At 36.5% G+C, this 22,566-nt stretch overlaps 1 protein-coding gene across 50 annotated transcripts in view; it reads left to right on the top strand.

Moving 5' to 3' along the window:
* Positions 1-22,566, top strand: part of EIF4G3 (eukaryotic translation initiation factor 4 gamma 3) — a 333,841-nt gene that overhangs the window by 148,407 nt on the left and 162,868 nt on the right. For 13 of the 50 annotated variants that reach the window (XM_048221839.2, XM_048221843.2, XM_044390440.3 and 10 more), the window contains exon 5: positions 18,114-18,209. In XM_048221839.2, coding sequence (XP_048077796.2) covers positions 18,180-18,209 — 30 coding nt within the window. In that variant the 5' untranslated portion in view covers positions 18,114-18,179. Of the gene's footprint in view, positions 1-4,103; positions 4,806-18,113; positions 18,210-19,608; positions 19,723-22,566 lie in introns of those variants that run through there. The other 37 variants (XM_048221828.2, XM_048221838.2, XM_048221826.2 and 34 more) reach the window with 12 other exon arrangements.

Below are 22,566 nucleotides of genomic sequence, written 5' to 3'. Positions count from 1 at the left end.
ATTTTGTTTATCCATTCACCTGTTGGTGGACACGTCATTCACTTCCACCTTTTGGCTATTGTGAATAATGCTACTGTGAACTTAAGTATAAAAATATTCCTTTGAGGACCTTGCTTTCTAGTCTCATGAGTATATACCCAGAAAAGTAGAGTTCTAGGACTACACAGTAATTCTGTTTTTCATTTTTTGAGGAACTGTCATACTGCTTTTCATAGTGGCTACACAATTTTACAATACCACCCAAAGTGCACAAGGGCTCCAGTGTTGTATACATCCTCACCAACAGGTGCTATTTTCTGTTTTCTTTCTTTTTTTTTTCAGTAGTTATCCTAATGTGTTTAATTTGTTATATCATCATAGTTTTGATTTGCATTTCCCCAGTGGTTAGTGATGTTGAACATTTTTTCACATGGTTATTGGCTATTTGTGTACCTTCTTTAGAGAAATGTCTATTCAGATGTTCCTATTTCTCAATATGATTGTTTGGGAGTTTTTTGTTGTTGAATTGTAGGATTTCTTTATATATTCTGTGTCTTTTTTTTTTTTTTAAAGATTTTATTTATTTATTCGACAGAGATAGAGACAGCCAGCGAGAGAGGGAACACAAGCAGGGGGAGTGGGAGAGGAAGAAGCAGGCTCATAGCAGAAGAGCCTGATGTGGGGCTCGATCCTGGATCGCCAGGATCACGCCCTGAGCCGAAGGCAGACGCTTAACCGCTGTGCCACCCAGGCGCCCCTATATATTCTGTGTCTTAACCCCTTATTAGATACATGGTTTACAAATAATTTCCCCAATTTTGTGTTTCTTTTTCACTCTGTTGATTGTGTCCTTTGATTCCCAGAAGTTTTGGTGTTTGTTTTTGTTAAATTGAAGTATAGTTGACATGCAGTGTTATATTACTTTCAGGTGTATAACATCGTGATTTGATGATTCTATACATAATGCAGTGCTCACTACCATCTGTCACATACAAAGGGAGTCCAACGTGGGACTCAATCCCACGATGCTGTGATCACGACCTGTGCCAAAAGCAGATGATTAAATGATTGAGCCACCCAGGCACCCCCCCCCATATATTTCCTTATAAGATTTTTATATTTTTAGCTCTTTGGTTTTGGTCTTTGATTCATTTCCAGTTCATTTTTATATATAGTGTAAGATAAGGGTCCAGCTTCATTCTTTTGCATGTGTTTATCCAGTTGGTTTTTTTTTTTTTTTAAGCATAATTTGTTGAAAGACTGTCGTTTTCCTTCCCCATTGAATAGTCTTGGCACCCTTTTAAAAATCATTTGACAGTACATATGAGGGTTTATTTCTGGACTATCTGTTCTCATCCATTTGGTCTGTATGTCTGTCTTTATGCCGGTACCATATTGTTTTGATTTCTATAGACTTGTAATAAGTTTGAAATCAGGAAGTATGAGACTTCCAACTTTGTTCTCTTTTCCAAGATTGTTTTAGCTATTTAGGGTCCCTTGAAATTCCTTATGAATTTTAGGATGGGTTTTTCTATAACTACAAAACGTGTCATTGGGATTTGGATAGGGATCACGTTAAATCAGTAAAATTCTTTAGATAATTCTTTACACTATGAAGTCTTCCAGTCCATGAACATGGAATCTCTTTCTGTTTGTGTTTTCTTTCATTTCATTCATTAGTGTTTTGTAGTTTTCAGTTTACAAGTCTTTAACATCCTTGACTAAGTTTAATTCTATGTATTTTGTTCTTTTTGGTACTATTGTGAATGAACTTGTTTCCTTAACTTCCTCTTCAGATTGTTTATTGTTAAAGTGTAGAAACACAACTGATTTTAGTGTGTTCATTATGCTGCAACTTTGATCAATTCGCTTAGTAGTTCTAACAGTGTTTTGTGGAATCTTCAGGGTTTTCCAGATCATGTTGTCTGTGAACAGAGATAATTTTGCTTATTCTTTTCTAGAAATTTGGATGCCTTATATTTCTTTTTCTTGTCTGGTTGCTCTGGCTAGAATATCCAGTACTATGTTGAATATTTGTGTTGAAAGTAGGCATCTTTGTCTTATTCTTTTTTCTTTCTTTGTCTTATTCTTGATCTTAGAGGAAAAGTTTTCAGTCTTTCACCATTGAGTATGATACCAGATGTGGGCTTTTCATGTGTGGTCTTTATTATATTGAGGTAGTTGCCTTCTATTTCTTGTTTGTTGAGTGTTTTTACCACGAAAGTGTGTTGATGTTTGTCAAGTGCTTTGCCTGCATCTATTGAAACGATCATGTACTTTTTCCAAACCCTTTTCTTCTTTCTGTTAGTGTGGTGCATTATATTGATTGCTTTTTGTATGTTGAACCATCCATGCAGTCCAGGAATAAATCCCAGTTGGTCATGGTGTATACTTCCTGATTTCATGTGCTGTTGAATTCTGTTTGCTAATATTCTGTTGAGGATTTTTGCATCAGTATTCATCGGGGATATTGGTCTGTACTTTTTATTTTTTAGTTATCTGTTTTTAATTAGGCTCCACGCCCAGCTGACTGAGCCACCTAGGCAACTCGCAAACCGATCTTTTGAGTGAAGAATTAAATCTGTTTATATTTAAAGTAATTATTGGCAGGAAAGGATTCGCTGTTGCCATTTTGTTATTTTCTTTTGTTTTTATTTTTAAGTAATCTCTACACCCAAATGGGAGTCAAACCCTGAGATCAAGAGTTGCATGCTCCACTGACTGAGCCAACCAGGCACCCCATTTTGTTATTTACTTTATGAATTAAAACTCTCTCTTTTTTAAAAATCATTTTCCCCCTTACTGTCTTCCTTTGTACTTAGTTGAGTTTATGTAGTAGCATGTTTTGAATCACTTCTCATTTCCTTCTAGTGTATATTCCTTAGCTGTTTTCTTTCTGATTATCATGGGGATCACATGTAACATCTTAAGGTTACAGCCATCTCTTTAAAACTGGTAACAATTTAACTTACAAGTAGCTTATAAATACTCTACTTCTTTTCACCTCTGCCGCTTCCTTCTTTTATATTACTGGTGTCACGGATTATATCTTTCTGTATTGTATATACACTAACATAGATTTATATTATTTTATGCTTTTGTTTTTTAAATCCTATAAAATAATAAAAAGAGTTATGAGCCAGAAGTACAATAATACAGGTTTTTATATTTGCCCATGAATTTAACTTTACTGGAGAACCATATATTTTTCTGTGGTTTCCAGTTACTGACTAGTATTTTTGTTTCCACTTTCAGGAGTCCCTTTAACATTTCTTATAGGACAAGTCTTGTGGTAATGAACTCTCTTACCTTTTGTTTATCTGGAATTTTCTCCCTTAATTTTGAAGGACATTTTTTAGGAGCGTAGTTCTCATTTGACAGGTTTCTTTCTTTCAATTGTTTGATTATAATGTGCCTCACTTGGAGTTTATTGAGCTTCCTGTATGTGGGTGTCCTTGTCTTTCTTTGAATTTAGGGTATTTTTAGCCATTATTTTTTCAAATTAGGTCTCTTCCCCTTTCTTTTCTCTTTTCTCCCATAATGCATATATTGATTTTTTTTTTCAATGAGGTCCCTTATATTCCTTAGGCTCTGTTCACTTTTCGCCTCCTACTCTTCCTCCTCCTCTTTCTCCCCACTTCTCACACGTGGTAGTGTCAGTGGTCCTCCGCTCAAGGTCACTGATTCTTTCTTCTGTCTATTTAAGTGTGCTGTTGAACCCCTCTAGTGAATTTTTAAAATTGAGTTACTGAGGTTTTCTACTCCAGAATTTCTGTTTCTTTCTTGCTTTTTTTTTTTTTTTAATACTCTGATTTGGGCTCTTTTTAAATTTTATTTATTTATTTATTTTTATTTTTTCTCTTTTTTTAATATTCTTTTTTGATACTCTGATTTTGTTCATGTATTGTTTTTCTGGTTTTCTTAGGTCTCTCTGTTTTCCTTTATTTTTATTGAGCCTATTCTTGAAGTTTTCGTCAAGTAACTCCAAAGTCTGTGTTTCTTTAAGGTTGGTTTCTAGAGATTTATTTTGTTGCTTTGACTGGGGAATATTTCGCTGTTTATTTGTATGCCTTGTAATTGAGCATTTGAAAAACAACTACACCTCCTAGTATTTTGGGCCTGGCTCCTTGCAGGGAAAGGCCATCACTCATCAGTCCAGTGTGAAGGCATAAAGGTCTTCTCAGGCATTTTCTGTTCATATATCTTCCCGGTGCCTGTGTGTGTGGTTTCCCTCCAATTCCACTATATCCTGGCTACTTTTAAATGTCTCAGTTTCCCAAAGAGTCTTACGCCTGCTCCTTCTCAAGGCCTTAAATGTTCTGTTGTATTCCCCTTCCTGTAATCTCTTACACCAGATGCCTGCAGCTCTGAAGTCTCCCTGCAGTTCTCATGTAGCTCAGCAGGTGCCAGTGCTTTCTGTGGGACTCCGAGTGGATATACAAACTATGCCACTGTTTGCATCAGTGCTCTGACTATGGTCAAATAGAAGCAAGTCTCTTAGGCAGCCCCTAGGTAAGCCAAGTCAGAATGTTGCAAACAAGTTCCAGTCTTTCTCTTCTGTCCCAAGGGAGAAACTGGGAATTAGGTGGCTTCCTCCGACTATGCTATGCCTGGGAGGTGTTTGGGCAGGGGCAGGCAAAAACGCCACTACGTTTCCTATTCTTTTGAATATGGTTGTGTCGAGCTCAGGAAGACACTTTCCACAAGATTGAAGGTGCCTGGAAACAGAGTGGATGGAAAATTATTTTAGGTTCGCAGTAAAGCACAGGACCTGTGGAAGTATGGGAGAGTGAAAGCAACTGTTCCACAGCCATCAGGAACGGCAGGTGTGTTTTTGGGTTTTTTTTTAGGATGACTTAAGGATAGAGAAGTAAAGTAAGTCTTTAATATTTTCAGAGCAAGAGGAGGGTCACTTTTAACTTTAGTTAATCTAGGTCAGTGTTTTGAAATGTTTTGATTGAGGACCTCTTTATACTCTTAAATAACTCTGGGGTTCTTAGTATTTTTTTCATTTTATATCTATTAGTATTTACTGTATAAGGAGTTAAAACTGAGGAATTTAAAAATATTTATTTTTAAAGTAAAAATAAAGTTCATATTTTTGTACACATCAATAATATATTTTTATGCAAAAAATATTTTCCAAAACAAAAATATTGATGAGAAGAGTTGTATTGTTTACAGTTTTGCAATAATAGAAGTTAGGTAGAATCTCATTATCTCTTTCTTCATTCTAATTGTTGCAATATATTATTTCAGCTGAAGTATATGAAGAAAATACAGTCTTACACAGGTGTGTAGTTTGGAAAGGGAGAAATTTTATACAATCCTTTTCAGAAACTTGTAACTCTTTGAAACTATGTCACATTCAATAAGTCGTAATTTCTTTAACATTATTTCCATTGTAATTCATATTAGTGAACCATTGGTACTTTGGTATGTTAAAATCTTCTGGTGTGTCTTGCACTTGAATTAATTATTTACTATTGTATGATTTTGTTACATCGCACATTCGTCATTCAAAAAATACTGCTTCACTGACTTATACACAAAACTTTTTTAAAAAGATTTTTTATTTTTATGTATTTATTTGAGAGATAGAGCGAGTACAAGTAGGGGGAGGGGCCGAGGGAGAGTGACAGACTCCCCGCTGAGCAGGGAGCCTGTGGGGCTCAAACCCAGGACCCCAAGATCCCAAGATCATGACCTGAGACAAAGTCAGATGCTTAACTGACTGAGCCACTGAGGCACCCTATACACAAAACTTCCTGTTAGACAGTATAAAAAAAATCACATTCTCACCTAAATATTGGGGAGGTGCCAAGCTAATAGTGACAGATACGTATTTTCAGCAGTCTAATTTTTATTTGAAAGCTTTAATTTTATTATTGGTAACAAATACTTTTCATTTTCCTTGACGTGACAGGCCCGTTTTCCTCATTTTTAACTAAAATGTCTGCCACGTACCAAAAATCTTCATAAGCATAGTTTGTCATTTATTCTTTCAAATAAAATGGTGTCGCATGAAAAGAGCATGTAGTTCAGCTTGTAACTTAAGAAGTAACATAAATGCTATTTCTCAGTACAGACATCTTACTCCAGTATACTTCGGAAGTGTTCTATTTATCTATTTGGTCACACCAAGTATTAAAAAAGACATGTGCTAAAGCTTCCTTACTACATGGTTCCAGTTTCGTAACATTTTATTTATGACCAAATCACAGAGATGAGAATAGACTTGTGGTTGCCATGGATTAGGTGCATGTGAGGTGGAGGAAGGAAGGAGAAAAGAGAAAGGAGAAAGAAAAGAAGGTGGCTGTGGCAATGATAGGGTGGTCTGAGGGATCCTTATGAAGAACCTGTTCTGTATTCTGTCTGTAGTAGTGGTGACACAAATCTATACATGTGATAAAATTGCCTATCACTAAATACAGAAATGTGTATGTCCATAAAGCTGGTGAATTATGAATAAGACTGATGCGTTGAATCAGTATCATTTTTCTAGGTTTGTTGTACTGTAGTTATATGTTACCATTAGGGAAAACTAGATTAAGAGCATCTGTATGGAAACTCTTTGTATTATATTTCAAACTCCATGTGAATTTATAATTACTCAAAATAAAAAGTAATAACTTACTTTCACATAAATGACATTAAGTTTTTGTGTTTTGTTTTGTTTTGTTTTGTTTTGTTTTTTTTGAGTACATAGAGTGTGGAAGTAAAGAATATAAGTAGTCTTACCCACCTTGCCTTTCTGTCATTAGTGCAAGTGTCAGCACAGGCTAATAGTAGCTTAGCATTAATATTATGAAAACTTTTTACCTGGCAGACTCTGTAATTGAGGTCTCAGGGATGCCCAGACATCTGCAGTCCACACTTTGAGAATCAGTGGCATAAAGCTTCAGCCTTCATTTAGCTGAGGAAAACAAGCAGTTTACTTAAGACTGTGTATGGGTCTCTGTGTCTCTCTCCAGTGTTTTATATTGTACTCTTTGTTGGATATTACTGTACTTCTGTGAAAACACAGAAATGGATGTTTGTAATGATATAAATGGCAGACCTGAGAAGAGTAAAACTTTAGAATTAACAGCTTTCTATATCTAGGCTGTACAGTATGGTAGCAACTAGTCCTATCTGGCTATTTAAGTTTAAAATCTAAGAGATAAATGTGTATAAATAAAATTTAAGTGGAATAAGTAGTTATGGAGTTCTAGTTTTGCATGATGAAAAATATCCTATGGGTCTTTTGCACAATGTGCATATAGTTAACACTACTGTCCAATTAAAAATGGTTGAGCTGTAAATTGTATTATGTGTTTTCTACCACAATAAAATATTTTAATTTTTTAAAAAGATTTATTCATGAGAGAGAGAGAGAGCGCATGCGCGAGTGTGTGAGCACAAATGGGAGGGGCAGAGGGAGAGAGAATCTTAAGCAGGGTGTACGCTGTGGAGCCTGAAGTGGGGATCAATCTCACAACCTGAGCCGAAAACAAGAGTCAGATGTTTAACTGACTGTACCACCCAGGCACCCCTGATATATTTTAATTTAATAAATTCATTTAAATGAAATGAAAAATTTGTGTTTTCAGTTGCATTAGTTAGATTTCAACTATTCAGTAGTTTAATGTGGCTAATGTCTGCCTTATTGAACAGTTTAGATGGAGAACATTTACAATTGTTGCAGAAATTTCTATTTACATTGGTTGTATAGCACTCAAGAAGATAGCTCTCAAGAGTTTTAGGTGCTTGGAAGCATTGTGGATGCCAGCATGGTTGGAGTGTTGGTCTAGACTTTATCTTAAGGTATTATCTTTGCTTTTCTGGCTAGATTTAAATGTCAAATATTTATTTGTGTGGTGGAAGAGTTTCTCACTATTTATATTCTATAGTTGCTAGTAACAAGCAGGAAGGAACACATGTATATGTACACACTTATAAAGAAAAATTAGAGGAGTTCAGACCTTTTATAAATTAATAATCAATTGTTTTAAAAATTTATTGGTGTAGTAGTCTTTTTTTATGATTTTAAAAGGTATTCCCGGCTCTGAATGATAGAAAAAGATTTGCCTCTAGCACCTTTACATTTTTATATTTTACATTCCAACATTTTAAATTAATAATAGAATTTTTTGGTACCATGAGTTGAGGGTATGTGTTAACCTTTCACCTGAAATTATTATCCAGTTATCCCAGCACATTTTATTAAGTAATTCTGTGTATTTTTCAGTATTTCTACTGACTCGAAATGCTATTAGTGCCTTATGTATGTATTTGTGCTTATTTCAACATTCTCGATACCATTCATTCCATATCATTACATGTTCTTCTGTATCTTTTTTAATGACTGTAAAAGATTATACTCTGTGGCTGAGTAAATCATTTTTACATCTATATCTGTCTTTTATTGGTTAAATTGTGAAGTTCTTGAAGGTTAAAAAACCTGCAACCATAAATCTTCAGCCTCATTTATGTACATAGCCCACAGTTATATATAGTGTCTTCTTTGTGTTAGATTTCAGTAAATACTTGATTTAATTTTAATTATAATTTGTGAAATGACATTTATGTTCCAAGAATATTTAGAACTTTACAAAATATAGAATTCCTACTGTATTTTCTGGCTGACCTTGTTTTTTCTATCATGTGAAGAGGAAGCTGAAGGATAGAGGTTATTTTCATGTCTTTATTATTAAAGTAATCAATTCTTTTGATCCTTGGATAAGGAAAAACATGTAATACAGAATTGTATAAAATAGAACCCATAAGTTGTATCCTGTACTTTTTTCCAATTCCCATTACTGTGAAGCAGCTGATGCTGTTTGCTTAGTAAACTAAGTTTGCTCAGGAAGTCATCTTATCTAAAGTTATGCATTTATGAATATATTTTATGTATCAACAAATCTACACAAGTAAGGTGCATTTATATTCTCTGATTGACTGTGGTATATATTTTCACCTCTTCCCTAGAAAAACATGGAAATTTAGCATGTCTCCCCTTTATTTGGCCTTATGAATATATCTGTTCCTTGAAATAGATTTGTGTGTCAAACAGATAAGCTTATTTGAAATGTCAGAATATGAAAACACTAATTCAAAAGGATATATGCAGCATTATTTACAATAGCCAAATTATGAAAGCAGTCCAAGTGTCCATTGATAAATGAATGGATAATGAAGAGGTGGTGTGAATTGTTGAATCACTATATTGTACATTGAAGTAATGTAATACTGTTGTTAACTTTACTGGAGTAAAAATTTTTTTAAATGAAATTTGGTAGGTATTATCTAATAGTTCTTCGGAAAGTTGTGGCAACTTAATTGTTCTTTTTTTTTTTTAAGATTTATTTGAGAGAGAGAGTATGTGGGGGAGGGGCAAAGGGAGAGGGAGAGAAAGTCTGAAGCAGACTCCGCGCTGAGCATGGAGCCCCACATGGGGCTTGATCCCGTGACCTGTGACTTTGATCAAGTCCTGAGATCACGACTTGGGCCAAATCCAAGACTTGGTCTCCCAAACAATGGCACCACCCAGGTGCCCTGCAACTTCATTTTTCAGTCAGATTTGGATGTTCATGCACACACATTCACAATATTGAATTTAGTCATTATGGTAGTATTTGTTGCAGGTGAAGGAAGAGTCTTAAGAGAAATAATCTTTCATCTCTGAGTTAAATGTGAAGTGCTTAGAATAGTGTCTAAAACATAGAGATATAAATGGTTTCTGTTAGAATTTAAAAAAATGTTTATTTTACTATTATTATTATATTATTAAAGATTTTATTTATTTATATGAGAGAGAGAGCACAAGCAGGGGGAGTGGGAGAGGGAGAAGCAGGCTCTCCGCTGAGCAGGGATCCTGACATGGGGCTCAATTCCAGGACCCTTGGAATCATGACCTGAGCCAAAGGCAGATGCTTAATGGACTGAGCCACTCAGGTGCCCCTATAATTTTTTTAAAATTTATTTATTTGTTTTAGAGAGAAAGAGCAACCAGGGGAAGGGGCAGAGGGAGAGGGAGAATCTCCAGCAGACTCCTGCTGATCACAGAGCCCATCACAGGTCTTGATCCCAAGACCCTGAGATCATGACCTGAGCTAAAATCAAGAGTGAGACACTTAACCGACTGAGCCAGTCAGGTGACCCCTGTCATAATTATTTTTGTTGGCTTAAGTCCATTGTATTATATTGTAAAAGTTGAAAATCCTTCTTGATTTTTTTTCATATATTTGTATTTTAAAAACCATCACATCTGGACCTAAGATGCTATGTTATGGTGTTCTGTCTTATAATGGAATTTACCCTCAGATTTTTATCTTTAAATATCCAAATCACTGTTTCTTAAATAGTTATTATGGACTTAAAGGTTATGTCTGCCGCACAGAAACTGTTTTGGTTGGCTTTTTTTACTGACATTCTGTTAGCAGTTTGTCAGTTAACACTATTTGCTAGTTTTTGTTGTTACTGTTGTGTTCTTATTCCCCAAGTTGATAAAAAAGTATTAGTGACTTAGGAAGGTTTATTGAAGCATAAAAGTAATGATGAAAATGAGAATGCAAGTCTGTAACTCATGTAAACTTGGACAGTGAAGTGATTGGCAATTTAAATATAAATAATTCATGTATATGTACTTGGAGAAGTAAGTCTCTGTAATATCTGTGAGGGTGCAGAAAGACAAAGTACAAACAAAACCTGTGATGACTGTTGAAATGATACTCTGTTGATCTGCCCCATTTGATATTATGAAACATGTTTATACAATGTTCCTATTTAAATATTTGCAATATTTTCCAACAAAGTATAGTGGTATATTAAGTAAGTTATTCCAGAATGACTTAATAAACTTGGTGAATCATGTCATTACATGCAGAGAAGAGAGAAAAATACCTAGATGCATCTTTCACAGTTGCACTCTTTGTAGTATCAACAGGTACAAGTTATATCATTCCTACGAAATTTCTAAAACCAGCCGCAAAGAGTTGAATAATCCTTTGAGAGAAAGCTAAGTGAGCCATTGGCAAAATTCCTTTATCTGTGCTTCTATTAAAATCCCATAATGGCACAATGGCATACATTGTGAAAGTGGAATCACTTCTTTGTGTGGCTGACATCAAATACTGTCCTTTGTGTTTAGATGAAACTGTAGAATATGAATCTGCTCCTGGCATACATATAATTTGAGTAAAAGTAGGACTTGATTATTTTTTGTCTGTTTAAAGTAGTAATTCTAAGCTAAAGGAAAATAAATTCTTCTATTAGTATTCATTTTAATACCAGTGATATAGTGCCAGTATTGACAGAGAACCAGCTATATGTGTTGGCAGGAATGGTGCTATTACCTAACGCAGGAACTTGTGCCTGGATGGTAATTCACATGCCACTTTTTCAGTTAACTGTGGGTGTGTTGAAGATATTAGTAAAAGTTTTGAAGAAGTTCAAATATGGCCATTATGCATATTTTCAGCATCTTCTCTGGAAACAAATTAGGCTGCTCTTCCTTTCTGTAGTATTCTAGCTGTAAGAGGGCAAAATTCTCACATAACTTCTTGAAGGATAGAAAGAACATTTCTGTATTTTTTTTTAATAAGTTGTACATCTTAATATTGTATTTAGTATCTTTACAGTCAAGCTTTTGCTTCAACCAACATCAACTAAATGTTGAGAATGAAGTGTCAAGATTTCCTAAAACCAGTGAGCCTTACCGCTGAGAATATGGCTTTCTTAACATTTGATCACTTTAATTTTATAAAGAATGAAATTGGTGCTGTATTTTACAACTATACCCAAATGTTGTCATCAAACGTGATGAAATAATCAACTTAGAGTGCAGATAGAGTTGATAAGAAATCCACTTACCTCTCTTGGAGAGGAGGCAAGATGGCAGAGAGGTAGGGGACCCCATTTCAGCTGGTCCCCCCAAATTTAGCTGGATATCTATCAAACCATTTTGAACACCCACGAAATCAGTCAGAGATATACGAATATGTATCTGAATCTCTACAAGCAGAAAAGTGACTGCTTTTTGCAAGGTAGGACGAGCAGAGTTGTGAATCGGTGGAGAGATACCAGAAGATAAACAGAAAGGGGAGGAAGCCTCCAAGAGCTGGCTCTTGGAAAGTGGTATAACACTGGAGTGCAAAATCAGAACCCTTAGAAATTTGCTCTAGTGAGAGACATCCCTCTCTGAAGGGGGCTCTGGAAATGAAAAGGCAGAATTCTAGGTATAGCATTGTGGTCTCAGGTTACAAGGGACCACATAGCAAAAGGGGATTCCTGAAACAGTAGGGTGCCCAAGCATTGGAGCCAGGAAGCAGGTTATGATCAGCGAGCCCAGGAAGGGACTGTAGGTTCAGATCACCATAAACCGGGAGCCCAGGCAGTTGATAACCGCTCATTCCTTGAACAGCCTGAAAAAATCTGGAATCCGCTCCTGGGACCAGGCAAAAACTTACAGAATGGTAGTGGCCGGGAAAAGGCTTTAGAGCAGAACCCAGACCTGATTCCGGACTTTCAGGCGCACGTACAGCTGCTCAGGGTTTTAGAATCACAAAGCAGTGGCACTCCTGGGCCCCTGAGACTACCTCTGAGAGAGTTGCTGTGGGTGCGCATTGAGGAAGGCTGCAGTTTTCAGCATTTCATGCAGACGTGGAGACTGTTTGTCCTGGCAGGTCTATTAAAGAGAGCAGACAGATTTTTCTGCTCTGGGCCAGAAGTTTGGCTGTGGCCATTTTTGCTCTGATCCTCTGAAGAGACGGAGAAAGCACCCAGGGAACAAAAGCCACACAGAAGATGGTTTCCACTGAGCCCGTCCTCTTGACGGGGCATCTCTGCACAGGCAGGGTTACCCAAGAAACAGTGTGGCAGGCCCCTCTGCCAGAAGACAGGCTGGAAGAACAGGTAGATGACAATCCTATGGATCCTAAAAGACTGTAAAATCCCAACACCAGGGGAAAATTGTATATTGAGCTCCAGGTGTGGCCTCACGACTTGTTTATTTTTCAGATATAATTCTCCTTTTCTTCCCCCCCACTTCTCATGCTTTTTCTCTGTTGTATTTTTCTTTTTCCCTTTTCATTTCAACTAGATGTCTATTATATCAATTTATTTTTCATAGTTGCTTTTTAACTTGTATTTTTACACATCTGTATTCTTTATAGATACATGCTTTACTTTAGACTTTTTTCACTCAGTTTTACCTTTTTATATATACAAGTTTTACTTTCCATGTAATTTTGGGATGTAGTGTCCTCTAACACACAGACCAAAATACACCCAGGAATAACGGAAACACCCTGCTTTGTCCACACTGAGAGATTATAGCTCCCCTCCCCCTCTTTAAATTTTTAAATTTTATTCTTGTGTTCCATTTTGGCTTTTTCGGTGGTGGCGTGTGACCACTCTGGATTTTGCTAGGGTGCATCTAGCTTGGGTCGTGATTGATATTTTGGACTCTGTTCATTCTTTCAACCATCCCTCGACAGAATGATGAGGAGGAGGAACTCTGAACAAAGAAAAGAACCAGAGACAGTGTCCTCCAACACAGAACTAAGGGATATGGATATAAGCCAGATGTCAGAGATAGAATTCAGGATAGCAATCATGAAGTCAATAACTAGACTTGAAAAAAAGCATTAATGACAATATAGAATCTCTAAGGGCAGAAATGAGATAGAATCAGGCCGAACTTAAAAATGCTATGAATGGGGGCGCCTGGGTGGCACAGCGGTTAAGCGTCTGCCTTCGGCTCAGGGCGTGATCCCGGAGTTCTGGGATCGAGCCCCACATCAGGCTCCTCCGCCGGGAGCCTGCTTCTTCCTCTCCCACTCCCCCTGCTTGTGTTCCCTCTCTCGCTGGCTGTCTCTATCTCTGTCAAATAAATGAATAAAATCTTAAAAAAAAATGCTATGAATGAGATGCAGTCTAAACTGGATACTCTAAGAGCCAGGGTAAATGAGGCAGAAGAGCAAATCAGTGATCTAGAAAAAACTGATAGGAAGGAAGGGAGCTGAGGAAAATAGGGAAAGGCAGCTAGTAGCCCATGAAAATAGATCAACGAAATGATGCCATGGAACGTTCCACTGTCAGAATTATTGGGGTCTCCAAGGGGGTGGAGAGAGAGAAAAGACTAGAAGGTATATGTTGAGCAAATCATAGCTGAGAACTTCCCTAATCTGGGGAGAGAAGCATTTTTGTCCAAGAGATAGAGAGGAGCCCTCCCAAAATCAATAAAAATAGATCAACACCCCAACATATAATAGTGAAGCTTGCAAATCTTAGAGCCAAGGAAGCTATCCTGAGCACAGCTACAGGGAAGAGATTTCTTACATATGGAGGGAGGAACATTAGAATAACATCAGACCTGTCCACAGAAACCTGCCAAGCCAGAAAGGGCTGGCAAGACATATGCAGGGTAGTAAATGAAAACATGCTGCCAAGAATACTTTACCCAGCAAGGCTGTCATTCAGAACGGATGGAGAGAGAAAAGCTTTCAGGACAGGCAGAAATTGAAAGAATAGATGACCACCAAGCCAGCCCTGCAAGAAAAATTAAGGGGGATTCTGTAAGTGAAGAGAAACCCATGAGTCACATAGACCAGAAAGAAACAGAAAATCTGCAGAAACGGACTTTACAGGCAATATAATGGCATTAAATTCATATCTTTCAGTAGTGACACTGAATGTAAATCGGCTGAATGCTTCCCTGAAAAGACACAAGGTTTCAGATTGGATAAAAAAGCAGGACCCATCCAATATGCTGTCTATGAGAGACTCATTTTGAACCTAAAGACACCTCCAGATTGAAAGTGATGGGATGGAGAACCATTTACCACACTAATGGACCTCTAAAGAAATCTGGGGTAGCAATTCTCTTATCAGGCAAATTAGATTTTACTCCAAAGACCATAGTAAGAGATGTAGAGGGATACTATATCATATCTAATGGGTCTGTCCAACAAGACGATCTAACAGTTGTAAATATCTATGCCTTCAACATGGGAGCAGCCAATTATATAAACCAATTAATAACCAAATAAATAAACATATTGATAATTATACATGAATATTAGGAGACCTCAACACTCCACTCACAGCAATGGACAGATCATCTAAGCAGAAAATCAACAAAGAAACAAGAGCTTTGAATGACACATTGGACCAGATGGACTTTGTAGGTATATACAGAACATACCGTCCCAAAACAACAGAATACTCATTCTTCTCGAGTGCACATGGAATTTTCTCCAGAATAGACCACATACTGGGTCACAAATCAGGTCTCAACCGATACCAAAAGATTGAGATTATCCCCTGCATATTTTCAGACCACAATGCTGTGAAACTGGAGCTCAACCACAAGAAGAAATTTGGAAGGAACTCAAACACTTAGAAGTTAAAGAGCATCCTGCTAAAGAATGATTGGGTCATCCAGGAAATTAAAGAAGAACTTAAACAATTCATTGAAACTAATGAGAGTTAAAACACATCGGTCCAAAATCTTTGGGATACTGCAAAGGCAGTCTTAAGAGGGAAGTACATAGCCATCCAAGCCTCTCTCAGAAAATTAGAAAAATCCCAAATGCACAAGCTAACCTTAGACCTAAAGGACCTGGAGAAAGGACAGGAAATAAGGCCTAACCCAAGCAGGAGAAGAGAAATAATAAAGATTAGAGCAGAAATCAATGAGGTAGAAACTAGAAAAAACAGTAGAACTGATCAACCAAACTAGAAGCTGGTTCTTTGAAAGAATTAATAAGATAGATAAACCTCTAGCCAGACTTATCCAAAAGAAAAGAGAAAGGATCCAAATTAATAAAATAATGAATGAAAGGGGAGAGATCTTGACTTACACCAAGGAAACAGAAGCAATTACTAGAAATTATTACCAGCAATTATATACCAACAAATTAAGCAATCTAGAAGAAATGGATGCATTCCTGGAAATTTATAAACTACTAAGACTGAAACAGGAAGAAATAGACAATCTGAACAGACCAATAACCAGCAAGGAAATTGAAGCAGTAGTCAAAAACCTCCCAAAAAACAAGAGTCCAGGGCCAGATGGCTTCCCAGGGGAATTCTACCAAACATTTAAAGAAGAAATTATACCTATTCTACTGAAGCTGTTTTAAAAAACCGAAATAGTAGGAAAACTTCCAAACTTGTTCTATGAGGCCAGCATTATCCTCATCCCAAAATCAGACAAAGACCCCATCAAAAAGGAGAATTACCGACCAGTATCCCTGATGAACACGGATGCCAAAATATTCCTAGCCAATAGGATCCAATAGTACATTAAAAGGATTATTCACCCCAACCAGGTGGGATTTATTCCTGGGATGCAGGGGTGGTTCAACTTTCAGAAATCAATCAACATGATAGAGCACATTAATAAAAGAAAAGACAAGAACCCTATGAAATAGCCTCTAGCCTTCTAGAGTTTAAATGTGATACATACACATAAACTTGATTTTTCAAACAGTCCTAAAAATGATCTTTGATGAGAAATCTGTGGCTAACTTTTGGGTCATATTTGATACAATTATCACCTATTTGGTAGAGGTGAGATACTTGGTGTCATAATTTTCAATTTGTGGTCAGATTTAGTACACCTATAGTGAAAAGGGAAATTAACCTGATGCGGAACCTTAATGTCAGTTTCATTAATTGTTTTATTTTCATTATTTAAAAGTTATGATAAACTTTTCAAACATTAGCTTTGAAGATTTTATTTTTTATTTTTTGATGTAATCTCTACCCCCAATTTGGGGCTTAAACTCATGACTCCAATATCAAGAGTTGCATGCTACACTGAGCCAGCCAGGCATCCCTCAAACATTGTGTTAAAGTGTTAATCCCAGCTGAACTGCCACCAAATGGTCAACAGATGCTAAAAAATTGTAGAATTTTCTTTTAAAGCAATTAGAATACTTTCTAGAGATACCATTTACCTAGTTACCTTGGATAAGACACTTGTATTTTTTTTTTTAAGATTTATTTTTTTATTTGAGAGAGAGAGGAAGAAAGAGAGTGAACTCACCAGTGGAGGAGGGGTCAGAGGGAGAGAATCTCAAGCATACTCTCCACTGAATGTGGAGCCTGACATGGGGCTCAGTCTCTTGACCCATAAAATCATGATCTGAGCCAAAACCAAGAGTCATACAGTCAACTAACTGAGCCACCCAGGTGCCCCAATACTTGAATTTTCTGACCTTTGATTTCCTCATTTGTAAAATTGGCACCATGGTAATAAAAGGTGATTGTATAGTAATTGATTTTTCCTTATTTAATCTTAGCTTCCTTGTGAAGTAGATTAATTATTATTTTTTACATTCATGGGAAAAATGAATTACTTACCCAAGTAAGTGGCAGTTGTTAGGATTTGAAGCCAAGTTCTGTGATTCCATGTCCATTGCTATTGCCAGTATTTCAGTTTAAACATGTTACAAGTTTTTTGCTTTTTGGTTTTGTTCTGGCTTCAGTAGCACATAGAATATTAGTTTGTAGTATTTAACATGGGTTCATAATGAAAAGCTTATACTCTTATTTTCAGAAAACCTATGGTAAATTAGTTCATAATGCCGCTTATCCCGTGCTTTTATCTAAAGTTCTTATTGACTGTAGATTTTTATGTAAAAAAAAAAAAAAAGGGTCATGTAAAAGGATTAAAGTGTAAGCAGTGGAAGAGAACAGCAATAATATAGCAGTTAACCTAGTGAACTGCTCAGTTTGCTCTGGGATGTCTTCCTCAATGGTTTTCTTTGCTCATAGGTACTTTGGAAAGCTCACCACAGCAGTAACAAGTTCTCTCAGCCATGTTTGATTTTGTTTGTGGCATGGTCTGTCCGTTTCAGAAATAGATAAATTGACAGTGAGTGCTCTTTGTACTTCAGTTATCAAAATCATTGTACCTAGTCATTGGGTTGCAGATGTCTCCTTATCAGGAGGTTTAAGGTAATCTCTAAAAAATGTTGCTCTGATTCTGAATTGCTTCATATTGTGGTAAAGATAAGTTTTTAAAAGTAGAGCTGTAAAGCATACTAGTAAATACATCTATAAATTTCTTTTTAATACTTTGAGTTGTTAGGATTTGCCATATATAGTCAAAATATGATATTGTTCTTGTCATTTTTTGACAGACCCCATATCCCTCTGGACAGAATGCAGGTCCAACCACGTTGGTATACCCTCAAGCCCCTCAGACAATGAATTCACAACCTCAAACCCGTTCTCCGGTAAGTACACAGAAGCTTGTTCTAGATAATGTTCTCCATTTAAGTTTGTGTTTTTAGTAGCTTGGGTTCCTTTGGCTAAAATTTTTACTTGTTTTTGGAAACTTGTTCCAAGGACAATTTATTATTATTATTATCATCATCATCATCATTATTATTATTACTGGTTAGCACTGCATTTTCAGACTTCTAATATAGGAATAATTTAAATTTATTGAGAGGAAGAAGAAATGGAGCTTTTTATCTTCTTTTATTTTCCTGTGGCATGATTTTTTTTTTAAATCTGGTTGCATTCAAGTTCATTTCAGTTCTTAATTTGTTGTACTGTTCACAATTCAGGAGGAGAGTAAAGCACAGTGATTTTAAAAGTAAATCAAATTTCATTAATTAGACTCTCAAATTTCAGTGGTTTGGGAAGTAAGATTTCCGAATTAGTGTCACTAGATCAGTCCTTGCCATTTGACAGTTTGATCACTGCATGACGTACACCAATGGTGTATTCATTTTTTCAGATGGTAAATAAATTGTCATACAAATTCAAGTGCTATCATTCTCTTTGCTCATCCTTTACATGGATTGCAATAAATATTGCAAAGACTGAGAATTTACTCAAGGTTCATCCTTCTGTTTCACAAATGTATATAGTGGCTTCAGCTATCCATTCCTTAGAACGTCGTTTCCTGCCCTGCATGACTAGTTTTTGCCAGACGGTGCTTCTGTAACATCTCACATTGTATCTCACATCCCTACTTGTATCTCAGCTCTGTGTTTTCCTCAGAATACAGGTATCTTCTTTTGGTTCCCCACCCATGCTTTTTTGCCTGTAGTATAGGGGTATTTCATTGCATTAGCTCCTATTCATTTGGTTTTATGCATGAACTGAGAAATGTTGAAATGTATGAAAGATTGCTCAAAGAACTAGAGATCATAGACTGCACCAAAATGTAATCTCTTTCTTACCCTCTTCCTGTCTTCCTTTTCCCGATTGCCCTCTTTTCCAATACCTGTTCTTAGATCCTGGTTCTCCCCAGGGGGTGGAAGAACCTTTCTAAAGAGGTGGGACTTTGGTCCTAGTTGCCTATTTGCTTGTCTTTTTTTTTTTTTTTTTTGCTGAAATGATCAACAAGATGTCTGATGCAAGTTGTGTTCTGAGAGTGGTTTGGGGATGTGGATACTTGACTACTTGGTGTGGGCCTGAGATCTCAGCAGATTAATTTAGATAGGCCCTGCTTCTAGTCATTAAACATGGGACATTATGGTAAGCTCTTATTGCAGAGAATTCTATGGCCCTCTTCACCCCCATCCCCCTTTTATAATTATTGAAAGAAAAGAAATTTACATGGTTAGAACTGGCGCAAAACCTGACTGAAGAGCTGCATCTCTAAACCAGTTTTTTTGACAGCCCAGCAGAACAGTGCCAATACATTGCACAGACAACTGGAAGAGGAGGAAGGTTTTGGAACAGACTCCCGTTTACAGGTCCTTGGCTGGAAGAGGCTGGATAAAATACTGCATTGTAAGCAATATAACAAACTGTACTTCTTGCAGGCAGTGGTGCCTCTGGCACTCATTATTTTTGACCACATCCATTTATTGGCTGATGAACAGAAATGCTTTGATTGCTTCTTCTCTGAAAGTCTAACCTAGCATGGCAGTTTCTGCCAGGCGTAGTGGGGAAAATAATAACAAATTGGGTGGGTTGTCTTGATTGCGAATTAGACAGGAGTAATTTGGGGTTTAGATTTTTCTTTATTTTAAACTCGAAGAGGGATATCCCTTTCAGATAAATTTGATTTTAAAAGATAAATTTCAAGGCTTCTTTTTCCCTCTTTCCATTTTATAATTGAATATCAAAGAGGAAATTGTCTGTAGTTGTCAGCCATTTTTCTGTGGTCATAAACTCTTCAGATACTATCCTCTATGCAATTTTTGCCATCTGCTCTGCTAGTGACCATTACCACCCCCATTACTAAAAACCACACACATAACATTCCATTACATATCCCAAAACAAGTGCAAGACTAGCAAACACTAGACTACTCTTGCTTATTGTTTTGGGTCCAGTTTTCTTTATTTCATTTGTGTTGGGGCTGGGAGGGTGAAGTTGGGATATGAAATTTGACAGGATTGCATTTTCTTTCTACATCCCAAGTTGCCATAGTCTAGTCTCATCCATCCCACAGCTATCCCAACTGGTGAGGAGAGGTAAGCTGTTGCACTAAGGAAGGGACCCTTCCCATGGCTTTGTAGAGCAGCTAAAGCTTACTCCATTCTATTTCTGCATTAATGGGCCATTGGCAATTGCACAGTTTAGGCTATTCTGTTCTTCCCTGGACAGCGGCCTTTGCAATCCAAGTGGCTTCAAGTGGCCCGCCCTCCCTCTTTCAGGTTATCTTTGTGTCCATATTTCTATTTGATGTATAGTATCTTAGTTAAATTCATATCATTGAAAATCTTGTTTAAAAGCAAAAAGGTACTGATTAGCTACCTATCTGTTCCATTTTCTGGTTATACTGGAACTCTTTAAATAGCCTCCAAAATCTCTATTAAATGCCTGATTGGAAGAGGGGGAACAGTTTGGCTTTTGCAGTAACCTGTATCCACTGGTTATATTTTGTGGTGCTAAGTGCCAAAGATATATCAGTGTTATGTTGGCCATGCCCTGTTGCCAACTGTGCACAGAAGAGTGAGTGGGTGGGTGGGTGGGATTAACATTGGATCCAAGTTCACAGAAGGCTGCTTTCCTTAATATCTACAGTCCTCACCATCTTAAAGACCCCTTAAAAAAAAAAGAAAGAAATTAAAGTTTCTATTTTTAATATGAGCCAGCAGCGACTACAGTTTGTTCTGTTGCTTACAGTTACCTGTAGGATTAAGACTATTGTCATTCCAAGTGGAAAGCTCAATAGCCAATGGTGACTAGTGCAAAATAGACTAGGGTACTTTCCCACTAACTTGTGTTTTGTTTTGTTTTGTTTTTAAAAAATATATGTGTAATTTCATAAGGTACTCCTCTTGCTCATAGAAAGTTCTCTTTTGACTGGAACCTTCCAAATACATGAAGTTGCAACTTATTTTAGAGCCTTAGAAATGGGACCTTTCTGTGGAACAGTGATAAGACAGGTACTGCTGTACTCAGGTTACTTTTTTAACGTGGCCCTTCTCTCCCATTTTCTTCAAAAGTGTCATGAAGAAACATCTCACTTCTATCCCCTACTTTCATACCACATGGGTGGTATTGCCTATTCTTGAGACTTGATGTCCATAGTAGAAGTATGGTCTGTTTTCTTTTCGTAATTGGAAAACTGAAAATATAAGACCTCAGTTTCTGTGAAGAGAAAAAGTTCTACAAGAAGTAAAGCTGCCCTTATCATCATTTCTGAAAACTCTTTTACAGTAGTTAGCCTAAACATACTCTAATCACAGGTCATCAAGAGCTCATTAATTTATGCTGAATAACTTCGAATTGTGATTAAGACACATTTCATTACTTGAAAAATAGGTGATGTTTTAGCTTCTAAGGTGAATTCTTAATGAAGTGGTCTTCAGCCAACTGCTACGTTGTGGCATGTGCTCCACTGCAATATTTTTGAAAATTTTTATATGAAATAATGGCATTTGGGGAAATAATTCCACATCTCTTCCACGAAACTTAAATTCTGAGTATGAGGGATTGTTTCATGGTTAATCTTCAGTCCGATTCACCTGCAGTGATGAGTTGATGGAAGGAAAGCTCTCTAGGAAGTAACTGAAGACGTATTTTAGTTTCTTAAATGTATTACATTAAAGCCCTGTGTGGTTTGTGTTCAAAACCTCTTTGTAAATATTTTCTTTTTACTATTAAAGAGGGTGGTTAACATTTCAATAGTTAATGTATTAGTAGCCAGTACATGACACTTTGTCCTGAATAGTTTTCTTTGTCCTTTTTAGTGAAATCACATTGGAGGTCCAGTTAATGCTCTGGTGAAGAATTAGTTGATCTTAGAGGTTTAGGTTTTAAAATTTTGTCGGTGGAAAAGCTTTTTCTTTCATTGTACGTTAGGGAAAGTTGGAGTGTGTATTATCTGCTGTCAAGCACTCTTTTGGGCTAAGGAGTTATATTTTCTTTTGTTTTCATTCTCAATATCAGATAGCAGTAGGTACATATGGACAGTGTTGTGCTGTTGTGTATAAAAATTGAAAGATTTGATTTCTTTTGCTCTTTTTTCTTCTTGAGCTTATAATAGTACCACTTTGATTAATCATGTTAAGAGAGTGATGTTCTTTACCAGCTATTTGCTTTGGTATGCCTGATATTAAACTTTACTAGTTAATTATATTTAAATATATATATAGTTATTTATATATTTAAATATATATT

The sequence above is a fragment of the Ursus arctos genome, unplaced genomic scaffold, assembly GCF_023065955.2.
Source record: "Ursus arctos isolate Adak ecotype North America unplaced genomic scaffold, UrsArc2.0 scaffold_32, whole genome shotgun sequence".
Lineage (NCBI taxonomy): Eukaryota > Metazoa > Chordata > Mammalia > Carnivora > Ursidae > Ursus > Ursus arctos.
This window is presented reverse-complemented; position numbering and strand designations above follow the sequence as displayed.